At 34.9% G+C, this 13,572-nt stretch overlaps 1 protein-coding gene and 1 long non-coding RNA gene across 5 annotated transcripts in view; both read left to right on the top strand.

Annotated features, from left to right (window-relative positions):
* Window positions 1–6: 6 nt before the first annotated feature.
* Window positions 7–5,554, top strand: LOC148125650 (uncharacterized). Its single transcript, XR_015743905.1, has 2 exons — window positions 7–2,445; window positions 2,604–5,554. It is a non-coding gene; the product is annotated as an uncharacterized LOC148125650 (long non-coding RNA).
* Window positions 5,555–8,703: 3,149 nt separating this feature from the next.
* Window positions 8,704–13,572, top strand: part of POLR3B (RNA polymerase III subunit B) — a 63,601-nt gene continuing 58,732 nt past the window's right edge. For all 4 annotated transcript variants that reach the window (XR_015743904.1, XM_087934877.1, XM_026695215.2 and 1 more), the window contains exons 1-6: window positions 8,704–8,802; window positions 10,524–10,556; window positions 11,388–11,444; window positions 12,125–12,189; window positions 12,524–12,599; window positions 13,002–13,102. Coding sequence is in view for 3 of the 4 variants with exons in the window: in XM_087934877.1 (XP_087791003.1) it covers window positions 8,737–8,802; window positions 10,524–10,556; window positions 11,388–11,444; window positions 12,125–12,189; window positions 12,524–12,599; window positions 13,002–13,102 (398 nt within the window). In the remaining variant the exon portion in view is untranslated. The remainder of the gene's footprint in view (window positions 8,803–10,523; window positions 10,557–11,387; window positions 11,445–12,124; window positions 12,190–12,523; window positions 12,600–13,001; window positions 13,103–13,572) is intronic.

Genomic DNA, 13,572 nt, shown 5'->3' with positions numbered 1-13,572 from the left:
GATAGTTCTTCCAATTGAATATTTGTGACCTTAACTGTTGAATAAATCAGTTGTCTGGGTTGATCACATATTTTACAAATCAGTGCTGAAGTTTGCTAAACAAATTACTGTAAACCAAGCAAACATTATGAGTCATGATTTGTGAATCTTGGCAGATATGGCTGTAACTGGAGACCTGTAGTTTGCTAAGGCATTGGGAGCAGGAATTGGAAATCTATGGCTCTTAAAGTATTACTAAATTATAACTCTCATATGGTCCACACTGAATATGACTTCCCTGAAAGAGAAAATATTTCCTCTGAATAGATTTCCAATGCATTTTGCAGTCTGTGTGCCAAATCTTTCATAGATTAGATGTCAACTTCTAATGCATCAGTTATCAGTCAGGATGCTATCTGTATAGCTATACTGCCTTTTTTGATGTGTGAATGCTTTGCAGTTAATCAGCATGTTAGTTGATCAGTTTTCATTCCTCATGAGAAATTAATGCTGTCCTAAATAATGACAGGAAGTCTAACTGTATATGTATATGTGGGTATTTTTCTTTTTCAGGTAAACGAATTCATTTGTACATGAAAAGCTTGCTTGCTTCTCCATGCTTTCAAAAATCTATGCCTACAGTTCCTGGAGGTCTTGGTGTGATTCAAAAAGAGATAGAGACTATTGGATCTCAGTATGCTAGCATTGTTAACCTTAATAAACAGGTTTATGGACCATTCTATGCAAGTATCTTTCGAAAACTGCTATTCAATGAGACAGATGCAAACAAAGCAGAACTTGAGACTTCTACCAACTGAAATATGTACAGCTTCTTTTTTGGTCCCTCCTTTTCACAATATTTACGTTGTGATTGGCATTCTTCTTTTGACTATGCATAGTTTGCAGTGATGACTGTTAATGGGAGACAGAGAGAAATGTGTTTATATTATACAGATTACAGTCAAATAAATAAAAGTTCCCTCCAAATTAAAGCAATTACTACATTTTAAAAAGGTAACTTTTGAAAGGATTAATTATGTTTGTAGCAATTGATTATAATATGTGGCACTTATTTACTGTAATTTTCTTTTTCTTACACAAATATTTCAGACATGTATGATAAATGCCCACAGTAATATAAATCTTCTAAATGTTTAATATGCTTATGCGAATGACTATGGTGCAATAATATAAAAAGTATATTTCAGATTTAATCTGAAATAATTGTAGGGCATTTGCCTTTTGCCTTTACCCCAAATGGATTGCTCAAGAAAGCCCTGCCCTCCACCCCATTTCTCTCTTCTCACAAGTGAGATAATAAGGGAAGATCATGTATCAAATTTGTTCAAGGGTGTTTCCTGTTTTGAGCTTTTAATGTATGCAGTCTTCATAATGATCTAGTACAAGTTGCTTAGAATTTAGTAGCTCCTGATTTCATGTGGAAGAATAGTTCCTTTTTTAAAAAGGTAATTCATGATAGTTTAACTCACTTGCTTAACAACTTGCTATATTATATACAAGCTATTTATTTTTATTTTTCTCAATTTATGGAAGGGCTAAAATACATTGAACATATAATTCTCTGTTTACTATCAACAAGAATCAGAATTTGAAAATGGAAAGCTCAAGAAGACAAATATATGGTATTAAGCAGCAAATGCTGAACATGCTTAGTTGGACACCTATTGCAAGGTGCCACTAAATAGTCCCAGTTGATATTTTACTTGCTTTTTTCCTAATAAATAATGAGATATCATCATTTTGGGATTACATCTCTTACCTAGGATGTAAAATATCCTGAAATTTTAAAACCATGAGAAAAAACTTTTTTCCCTGTTTTTTTCTGGAAAAAATAGAAATTTTGAGAAAATTGAAAAAAAAAAGTTCAGTGTGGAGTAGTTTTATAAATTTAATGAATTGATGTGTGTATAAATGCATTATGCTTGCAATAAAACAGGTAACCAACCCCTTTTCCCTCAAAAGCAACAAAAAAGCGAGAAACCATCAACATAAAAAATAATTTGCTCCTTAGCCAATAGCAAATAAAGTTAAGGTTCACCTCCATATTTAACCTCCATAGAAGGTTAACCTTTTCAATACTTAAAAAAAGAAACAGAGGACAAAACATATATATGCAGTTTATTCTATCTCATTTTCTAAACCACTATCATTTTCCATTTTTTCTTCCTTTTCCTCTTCTTCTTTGTCCTTTTTCTCATGGACTTCTAAAATCTTTAGGGTTGCACAGATTGAAACAAGCTTTTCTACTGTTCACAAGTCAGTTTGTTTCTTGATTTCTTGGTATGAATATTACCATAGACCAGATTTTTTCACATGTAGCAGAAGATGCAGGAATATGCAGTAAGTGAGATACAAGAGCTGCCAGAGGTTGTGTGGTGCAGAAACCTTGCTACCATGTCTTCCCGTTTCTTAATAAAACCTTTCACTTTATTTTTTTCAGCAGTTGTAAGTTTTTCAAAAATGGATGTTTTTATCATAGCCATGTGGTTAGGAATTTTTGACAAAAGTGCAGTGTCTGATTCAGATGTATGGATTGCTGAAAATAATGGCATTAACATATGTAAGGAGTTCTGCAGGTGAACCCAAAATACATCCTCATCAAGCACAGTATTCCTTATATTTCTGGAATTTTACTGTTGTTTGAAGAGCTTCTTTATCTTTTAGTAAACTTTCACTCCAACCCAATGTGTTTTACTAGAGCTTCAGCGTCACTATTTTATTCTGTGCATTTTCTTGTAGACTGTAGTGACAACATGAGTAGCTTTTACATATTTGAGAACTTCAGCGCTTCTATAAATCCTTTGAAGGGTGTCCAATTTCATGAAGTCAGTTAAGGAGTAAATTTAGACCATGAGATGAACATCCTATTACAGTAATATGTGGATACTTGTCCATTATGATTTCCCCATGCAGCTTTCATATTGCTTGCATTGTCAAGTCAGCAAAGCAAATACTTTACCACTCCCAATTTTCTCTAAAATGCACATATTTAACTGCTGATACACTCTGCAGTATGTCTGTTCTCTTCAGTTTCAATGCTTCTATAAAAGACTGGTTGAGATGTTGTTAACCACAAAGTTGATGATTACTTCTCCCCAAACATTTGTCCATCCATCTAAGTTCTGCAAGACATAGTACTTCACTGATTTTTCCTTGTACAGATTCCATCACATGCTCATATTCTGATTCCAGAAGAGGCTTGCTCAAGGAATGTCTGCTTGGCAAATGGTATGGTTGTAATAACGTAAAAGTTTCCTGCCATTTTCAGTTATTGACAAAGCTGATCCAGAGGCATATATTGAGCTTGCAAGAACATGATCAATTTTCTCCTGATTTTCAGGTGTCATTTTATCTATAAATGAAGGTATTGTGTATTTTTGTGAGGCAGTGGTTTGCAACACTTCCTTACTTGATGCTGCTGGTGAAGAAATACTTTGTGATGATCCAGAAGCAGCAGAATGAATGTTTCTGGAATTAGAACTCTGGAAGGAAAAACAATATGTACTTTCATTCTGGTCCTCACCATTTAATTCCATAAAGTATTCTTTAATATCTTTAGGGCACCTCTGTCATGCACAGATGTGTTTTGTCATCCTTGTAGCATTTGGAAAAGTATATTTCTTCCCATAATATTTGCAAATTGCAGCTTGGCTTTCACCAGAAATTGCATGGTGGAAATGTTTCCAAACTCTCACCATTTTACTGAGAGGAGGAAAAGAAAAACCAATTTACTGACTAGACTATAGGTAAACATTATGTTGTGTTGGTGGAGAACATTAATAGGAATCATTTAAGGGTTACAAAAGAGAAGTGAATTTATCAGACAATTTTTTTCCTCTGATCTGTCAGTTAAGGCCCAAAAGGAGGACAGAAACTATCATCTACTGTACACCAAAAATTAATTCAACTGAAGGAGGTCTGCTGTCTTAGTGGCACAAATGCATATTTTTCTTGTTTAAGAACTGCATTGAGAAATACCACATTACTTGCATTGTATTCTAGAATTTACTTGTCTTCAACTGAGAGAACTTGCAAAATGTCTCAGAAAACTTTCATTAAGGTCTCAATGTTATATAGTTTGAATACCATGTGATATAGTTTGAATGCTATGTCATAGAGATATTATTTATCATTGGAAAATAATATATTCCACACTCCTTTTTTTCAAATTTTCTGGAAAAAATGGCTTTGGAAAAAAAACTGTTTTGTTCCCCATTTTTACAGTTTTTTTCCAGGCCTTCCCATCTCTACCCTTACCATATGATGCTTCTAAAGTGATTGTCACAAAGACTTTCAAGAAGGAACCATCAACTTGGTGACAAGGAGTTCTGAAAGTTAGAATCTCTACAAAATCAAAGAGATTTCAGATTAAGGAAAATAGATATGAATTCTTTTTGTAAAAAAATCTCTATGGTGCTATTTTAGGAGAGAATCATCTTGTGTCAATTCCACATGGAATCTAACAGAATATTCCTTTGTGATATTTGTTCAACAATCCAGAGGTGCTTATAACAGCCACTTTTAATTTTACAAAGCAGTTTTCTTAAATTGCTCAGTATCTTAATGTTTTTAGAAGATCTTCCTTGTTCTGGTATCCCTTGCTCTAAATATTCAACTTCTATTCTTCTAAATAAATTTTAGCAGGTTTGAGAAGACAGGATGTGAGAGAAAATTGTGGTAGCTATCAAAATATGTATATAGCTAAAAGAAATATGTATTGAGACACAATATTTGTTGACACTAGTGACTTGTATCAAGAAATAAATATGTGAATACCTAATATAGTGAATAAAGTTTGGCCCTCTTGATATAGTACTATAATTTCTAGCATTCTATATGTTGGTCATATTAACTCAGGCTGTTAAAAACTATAGCTCAACAAATGGAGGACTATACTTTACTAACCCATGCCATGTACTGAAAATGCAATTATCTAATTCTTAACCTAGAAATTTAAAAAGTGTAAAATATTTTGGACCTATAACTTTGATAAGTTTGTGAAGTTATAATATCTACTAAAAAACTTTCTGTAATCATGTTATGGTGTATATATGTTTTGTTTTTAAGTATTTTACATTATGCATGGTGATCAAGTGGTGAATATATCGCCTCAAATTTTTAATTTACCTAGAGGATTAAATCTAAATTAGTTTAATCTGGATACCATTGAAAACAATGGAACAATTTAAATGTCCCATTTATTTCTGTGGGTATTAATTGCAGTTAAGTGTATGAATCCAGCCTATATATATTGTACAATGTTCATGCAGAAGATACTGTTGTGCTTTTTTTATAAATGACTGAAAGGGGCATTTTAATATAGCATGATATGTCCATTCAACAGTTTTTGACTATCTTAAAACTAACCTTCATAATCTCTTTAATGTTCAGAATGCTTGGCTAAGAACAGTTGTTCCTCTTGCATGTTAGTTACTGATATTATTGAAGTACATTTACTTCGTTTGGCTATGTATGTAATTGGTTTATTAAGTGGTTTTTGTCTTAAATGTTTTGAATAAATGTATTCATTAAATTTGGTTTCATTTAAAATGTGCTCAGATTCTCTCTCCTTTTAATCTATAAACACAAAAACATGAAGACAGCAGTATAAATGGTTGCTGGATCTACAGTAATTCTTGGTATTTTGAGTGAATAGTTTAAGGGTAACAACAATCCTTAGTGGCGAGGGGAAATGGGGAGGAAGAAAAACAAGAGAAATGGCAATAAACGTATGCTGTATCAGAGCCACTAAATTAGGCTGTACTGTTGGATGTATATATGTATGTATGTATATATGTAATTTATTTATTGCATTTATGTTGCTGCCTATTCACCCATGATGACTCAAGGCGTCTTACAGAATATAAAACCATATTTAAAACAATAAAAACTAACAAAAATAATCAAATAAATTAATATAGTACAATATAACAAAATCACTCTCCAACTCCCATCCCTGCCCTGACGACAGATCACATGAGCCATTTAATAGGTTCCATCCCACTCTCTCAAGGCCCACTGTCAGAACCAGGTCTCCAGCACCTTCTGGAAGAGTATTAGACTGAGGGCCATTCTACTGTCTGGGGGAATGATGATCCAGAGAGGGAGCCACCACTAAGAAGGCCCTTCTGAGCCTCACCAGGTAAATCTTCCTTGGGTATGGGACCCACAACATTCCCTGCCTCCACGCTCTGATCGGTGAGGTAGATGTGACTGGCAAGAGACGGTCCCTCAGATAACCTGGTCCCAAGCCATGAAAGGCTTTAAAGGACAACCAGCACCTTGAATTGCACCCGAAAGCGAATCGGCAACCAATGCATCTCATGCAGAAGAGGTGATACATGTGCACACCGGGGTCTGCATAAAACCATGCAGGGCTACTGTGTTTTGCACCAACTGAAACTTCAGATGCTCTTCAAGGGCAGCCCCATGTAGAGCGCATTACAATAGTCAAGACGGGAAGTGACTAGGGCATGAGTGACTCTGAGTAGGGATTGTTGGTCCAGGAAAAGGCGTAACTGGTGCACAACCCGCAGTTGCGCAAAGATCCTCCTGGCCATGACCATTACTTGCTCATCGATCAGGAGTCATGAGTCCAGGAAAACCTCTAGATTATGTACAGGGTCTGTTTGGGGTAGTGCCACCCCATCCAAGACCAAAGATGGTAAATCTCCCTGAGCCAACAAACCCCAAATCCAGAGCCACTCGGTCTTGCAAGGGTTTAGTTTCAACCTATTGCTCCCCATCCAGCCCCTAACAGCTTCCAGGCACTGCGAGAGGGAGGACACGGCATTACTTAACACAGGCCAAGACATACATCAGCATATTGGTGATACCTCAGTCCATGGTGACGGATGATCTCACCCCAACAGCTTCCTATAAATGTTGAACAGGAGCAGAGAGAGTACTGAGCCCTACGGAAGCTGGTAAAGCAGTGGGCGAGGGCTGGATCCCTCCCCTCCTAACAACACTGACTGAGAGTAGCTGCAGAGGAAGGAAACGAACCAGGACAGCACACTTCCATCCCCCGAAGCCGCCTCAGGAGAATACCATGGTCTATATTTAGTCAGCATCTAGAGCATGTTGAGATGCACTGGTGTTGCTATGTACATGGCAATTGACATAGACCCTTAACATAAATATCCAACATATTTCAGGTTACATTATCTGCTTCTTTATGCCAGGCCCAGCTGCCCATTTCAAGCTTAAACCTCTTTTTGTTTTTGCTTACCTGATACCATCAGACAAACTGCCTCTATATAATACACTCAACCAGAAAAGTTGAAGACTTGGCTGTGAAGGAAACAGGGAACTTGATGGATTGCAGAGGCTCAGATTCAATTGTATCTGCTTAGCTATGGATACTTGGCAGATGATTTGAGCCAATCATTTTCAGACCTATTTCACAGGGTTGTTACTGAGGGGAAAAATAGAGGATGGAGTACTATTAAAGCTGCTTTAAGATCCTGGGGAAAAAGCAAAATACAAAACTTGCAAGTAAAAAATAAACTTGAAATTACCACACTGAGACTGAAACTAGAAGTAAGTCAACTGCAGATTGCAGACAATAGAACTTCTATTTTATTATTATAAAAATTTGTATAAAATATATATTTACATACCTGTGTCCAAAGAGATACTTAAGAGGATTTTGCAAATATAAATGTATTACTAAGCATAAACATAAAAACATACCACTGCTATTTTAAAAATGGGATTTTTTGATTCTCTGAAATCTTGCAGCTCCTTTAAAATGTCTGAATCTGTCCACATTTAATCCATACACAAATTATTTCAAAGGGTTTAGAGTAGGCTTTGAAATAAATGTGCCAGCTATTTTAATGGTTATATTTTAATCTATAAAAGAAATGTACAACTTTATAAAATGGATAAAAATGCTGAACTTTACTTATGCATACAACAAGAAATATGGATTTGCTACTATATGCCACATGATGATAGAAATGGCACAGGCACAGCACATTATGCAACTCAATCCCTGGGTACCTTTTGCTAATCATTGTAAGTTATTTGCAGGGTTATGCACTTTATATGCATAATATAACTGAGCTTCAACAATCTGGGCAACCATCTGATAGCACATAGAAACACAGAATATGCTTAACTTTCTGCTAATGATTCTTCATATTTTTGCATTCAGACATGATCTAGTGGTACATCTTTTTATACTTCTGAAGAAAGCCTATAGACTCTTAATATTTATGAAATAAACAAACCCTGGCTATTACGTGTCACATAGAGCTGGCACATACATTTTAAACCCTAAAGCAGTTTGTCAAACTTAGCAACTTTTAAGATATGTGGACGTTAACTGCCAGAATTCCCCAGCCAAACTGAATCAAAGTCAACACAACTGAAAGTTGCCAAGTTTGAGAGAGGATGTTCTGTACCAAGCACTGTTTCTAATTATTTTGATTTATCTATTTAATTTCTTTACAATGAAAAATAGTGAGCTGGGAGGATTAATATGAGGTAAATGAGCTTTGCTCTGGGTGAGAGAGTTTCGTCCAAGGAGCCTGAATTACACCCACGCACAACAGCAGACATCTAACTCTGATCAAGCGGTTACATTTTCTAACGACATATAAGCTTTTTAGTAGAGCACTGAATGGAACTTCTTTTCAGTTGGTGAGTTGCAGGGAGGACAGATTTCAAGGATACACGCATGCGCTATACCCAGGAAACGCTGGTTCTGCAAGGGGAAGATTGTGCAGCATGAATGCAGCAGAGTTGGGAGCGTTTACTCCCGAACAAGCGGCGGCCCCGGTAAATACGGTGGAGGTGAGTCAAAGCAGCGGGACCAAAACAGAAAGCGATTGTAGAACCTGAAGCTTTTTAAACTTGCTGACAAAACAAAATGAGAGTGTAAATCTAGTTTCAGAGGCTTCTGATTACAGTTTCATTATATTAGTCCTTTTCTAACCCTCTTTTTACTATTGGAGGTTATAAAAGAGCATTAATCCCTCTGTAAGATGAAGCATAGAATAAGAAGAGTGTTCCTGTATATATATATAGTATGTATAATACTACATTCCCAAAGCAGTCGTTTTTAATTCATCTCTGCTTTTGACCGTACTTGTGGGGACCAGGTGCTATTCTTGTCTCCCATATTTCTCTTTTGAGAGATCAGAAGCTCTGGAAACTTGACTTTGTTGGAACTTGAGGAAGCCCAGATAAACCAGCTGTCGCTCCAGCCCGTTTCGCTATTTTCTGTTTGATCGAAGCAGATTTGTTCCACCACTGAAGAAAGATGCTGATGGGTGCTTCAATAAATTTAGATGCTTGTGCATCTCTCACATACATGCACTTTACCTATGACCTTTTTTGACAAATTCCTACCAAAACAAAAAAAAACTTAAATGGTATAGGACAGGGGTCAGCAACCTTAAACGCTCAAAGAGCCATTTGGACCTGTTTCCCTCAGAAAAGAAAATACTGGGAGCCATAAAATGGCTTTTGACATCTAAAATGAAGATAACACTGCACATATAGTCTTTTACCTTTATGCTATGTATAAAAAATATAGTGTGCTGCATTTATAAAATGAATGAACTGCTACAGAGAAAACAAATTTTTATTTCTGCATGCATATTGTGTTGCATATTGGAGGTTGTGACGCATGTTTGAGTAATAAGCAGCACAGGGATGAAAGAGCCATATGTGGCTCCAGAGCCATGGGTTGCTGACCTCTGGTATAGTAGAGCATTATTACTTCTATTAATGGAAGAACCTAATGGGAGACTTGATATGCCAAAGTAAGCCAATATTTCCAAGAATTTTGGTTTAAATGAGTCAGTATGTTGCTTAATCACTTCTGCTTGATTTTAGGTTTCTGATTCTAACCAGAATTTTTGGTTGGCAGTTCATGATATCTCCATGTTTTATTTAGCCCTCTGTTTGACAGGAGCCATTTAGAAATAACTAAGAATTGGAGTTCAACATGCTGGCTCATTTAGAGACAGAAACTTTATTTCAGCCATTGGCCAATAAAAATCATTCAGTAAAACAAAACCTTTAACATCCATGAGTATGGCAACAATTTGTGAGTCCCAGTATGCTAGCTTATTCACAATAAACTGTTAGCTATGTATATAAACAAGATCATCTTATATTTACATTGGCTTTAAGGTCATGATTTAACCAGTTTGCTAAAGTAACCAGGTTTTGAAGATCCCTACCCACCATACTAAATAGGGAATTCTAAATTTGTGGGAAATCTGAATGAGAGACCTATTAGGAAGTCCAGTTCTTCTTAAATTATGTGAAATAAGAATTAAATTATAAATGAGCTAAACTTGCAATCTTATGTACTAGTATTCATTCATCTAAATCAAATCAAAAGTTCTAGTAGACTGTCTAAATACATGTAGTAATAAATATACCTTAGTACATATTACTATGGATAAAACAATAATTATAAAACTTGATTTTTTAAAAATAAAATATTTTTCTTGAACTTGTGTTCCATATATTTTACTGTTTTGATCTACTTTTGTTTTCAGGAAAAATGGAGACTACTTCCAGCTTTTTTGAAGGTTAGTATAAGTGCAACCAGATTGGAGAAATCTTTTCCCCTTTTTTTCACAAAGTAATTACATAAAGTTGCTGGTTTTACTCCGATGTTGTCTACAATAATGAGAAAATACATTGAACATAGTATATTCTTGGTGTGTATTTTGTTATTTTTTCATCTGGACTACTAATTTTTCTTTCTGTAATATTTCGCATAATTACATCTTCTCTCAAATATATTTTGGAATTAAAATTAGAATGAGTTTGTGTGGGCTGAAAGGTAATTTAACTGCAGCCAATAGAAATAATGTAGTTTGGGTACCTTCCTAGTTTGCATTATTTGTTTATATTATTAGCCATATCTGTATTTTAAAATATTTATTGGTTCAGAAGGAAGATCCATTTTATCCTCTTTTTGGGGGCCAACTAGTTCATTATAAGCAGGGCATGAGCATACTGTAAATCTTTTCATGTTATTGTACCTTAATAAACAATGTTACTACTCTCCCTGACTCTGGAAGATACATTCCAAGTTTTCTTTAAGAAAGGTTTTATTATACTTATATGTCCTCACCTTTTATATTTTAAATGTATACAAAGAAACCTAGTATGTGAAATAATCTAATAGTTATGTAATTGTACATAATAGAGGTAAAAATCCATATACTATAATGTACACTATAAAACTAAACTTTACATTGTCAGGATGGCGGAACTATTTATGCAAAACTAAATTCATTTTTTAAGTAAGACATTATGGAAATCCTTCAAGTAAAACTTCGAAGTATTAAATGAGTTTAAGCAATTCAAAAGTCCTATATTTTCCTTCACTGAAGGTAATCTTCTTATTTTAGGTAAAAGGACTTGTAAAGCAACATATAGATTCATTCAATTATTTCATCAATGTAGAGGTAAGCCATTTTGTTTTACTGAATATTAAAGCCTATAATATATAGTAGTTCTTGACCTACAGCCACAATTGGAGCTGAGTTTGTTATAAATCATTGGCGTCATAAGTCAGGTTAGATCCGATTTTACAGTGTTTATTGTGGGGTTTAAATGAATCACATAGTTATTAGAGCCATGGTGGTGCAGTGGTTTATAATGCAGTACTGCATGCTACTTCTGCTGCCTACTGGCTGTCTGCAATTTGGCAGATCGAATCTCACCAGGCTCAAGGTTGACTCAGCCTTTCATCCTTCTGAGGTGGGTGAAATGACCCAAATTGTTGGGGGCAATATGTTGACTCTGTAAAACGTTTAGAGAGGGCTGTAAAAGCACTGTGAAGCGGTATATAAGTCTAAGTGCTATTAAGTGAATCCATATTCCCCGATGGGAATTTTTTTGCCAGAAATTGACAAAAGTCTCAAATCATAATCATGTGACCATAGGATGCTACAATTGGTTGTAAATGCGAGCCAATTGCCAAATGCCCAAATTGCAATCACATGACAGCAAGCATGTCGAAACAGTTGTAACTCCAAGTACAGGTTGGAAGTCACTTTTTTTAAGACTGTTGTAACTTTGATTTTACAATCATAAGTCAAGGACTACCTGTTAAGCATATCCTTCAACCTTCTTTCATTCTCAGATAAAGAAAATAATGAAAGCCAATGAAAAAATTACAAGTGATGCTGATCCAATGTGGTATTTAAAGTAAGCCTAACTTTTATTCTGGTTGTAGCTTGAATATCCAACTTCCATGGAAGCTTTTGTTTTATCCATAAAGTCTGCTATGAAATGCTGCAGATGTACAGATGTAATATAATTGATTGAGCTAATATGGATTAAATGGCAATATGGTTTCCTACAAATAATGGGTTTTATAAAAAACAGCTTTTTTCTTGCAATTTATAATTTATAAATTTCTTTAAATATTCATAATTAGTTTTACTAAATAGAAATATAATAACATTAAAACATGAACTATATATTTGGCAATTGATTCATATTCTATTTATAATTATTTTTATTGGGTCTTACCTTGCAGATATCTCAATATTTATGTGGGTACTCCAGATGTGGAAGAAAGCTTCAATGTAACAAGACCGGTTTCTCCTCATGAGGTATGTAGTTCTATTCCACACTTTACTTTGGAAATTTTTTGACAACTAGCAAATTAGAGTGAGTTTACAATAAGTTCTCAGTTAAGGGGTTTTGTCTATTAAAGTAGAATGATAGTGTACATAAATGTATGTAACAGATTTTTATGCATATATTTGCACAGATTTTAACTATTACGTCTGATATCCGCTAAACCAATTCTGCTATAATACTTAGTTTAGTATAATAGTATGGATAGCAATATAGCTATCTATTTTGCTATATAGCAATATAGCTATCTAAATCAGTATAGATATCTATAGCTATAGATAAAATCCTAGCCCTTAAAATATATCTCTGAGAAAAGCTTTGAAGGAGTGTTGAAGACTTTCACATATGGAACATTTATTTATTTTTCTTTTAAGTGTCGCCTGAGAGACATGACTTACTCTGCCCCAATTACAGTGGACATTGAATATACTCGAGGCAGCCAAAGAATTATTCGTAATGCATTACCTGTTGGCAGGTAAGTAACTAATATTTAGTCTTAGATTACACATAACAGAAAATAGTTAGGAACTCTGCTGGATAATGCGCACAGCCTTGATCTGAACAGCTATCAAGATTATAACTAGCACGTTTATGGACAAGTACTGTAGTCATTTTCACCTGAATGTAAAGGAGAGGCATTATATTAGTGTAGCACTTTGAATTTAATCTATCTTAGCATTAGAACACTCAGAATAAATCTTATCAGATGAAACTTCTGTCTCTGGATGGGTAGTAGGTTGAATCTGGCAAGAAATGCAATGGTGGGTCTCTACCCCCAGGAATAGAATCCCATAGCTAAGGCAGTCTGTAGGCTTGAACTATTCTTTGTGACTATCTTCTTAATCACAGAAACAGTTGTATTGAGCCAGGTTTTTTTTAGAAGTTGGTTACCTTGTGGATGACAGATCCTTCTCAGCCTGACTTTATGTTGAAGCCAAGTACCAG

This window comes from Pseudonaja textilis, chromosome 5 (genome assembly GCF_049901715.1).
Source record: "Pseudonaja textilis isolate UNSWEBS1 chromosome 5, rPseTex1.2, whole genome shotgun sequence".
Lineage (NCBI taxonomy): Eukaryota > Metazoa > Chordata > Lepidosauria > Squamata > Elapidae > Pseudonaja > Pseudonaja textilis.
Note: the sequence above shows the minus strand (reverse complement) of the source record. Positions and strands in the feature narration are given on the sequence as shown.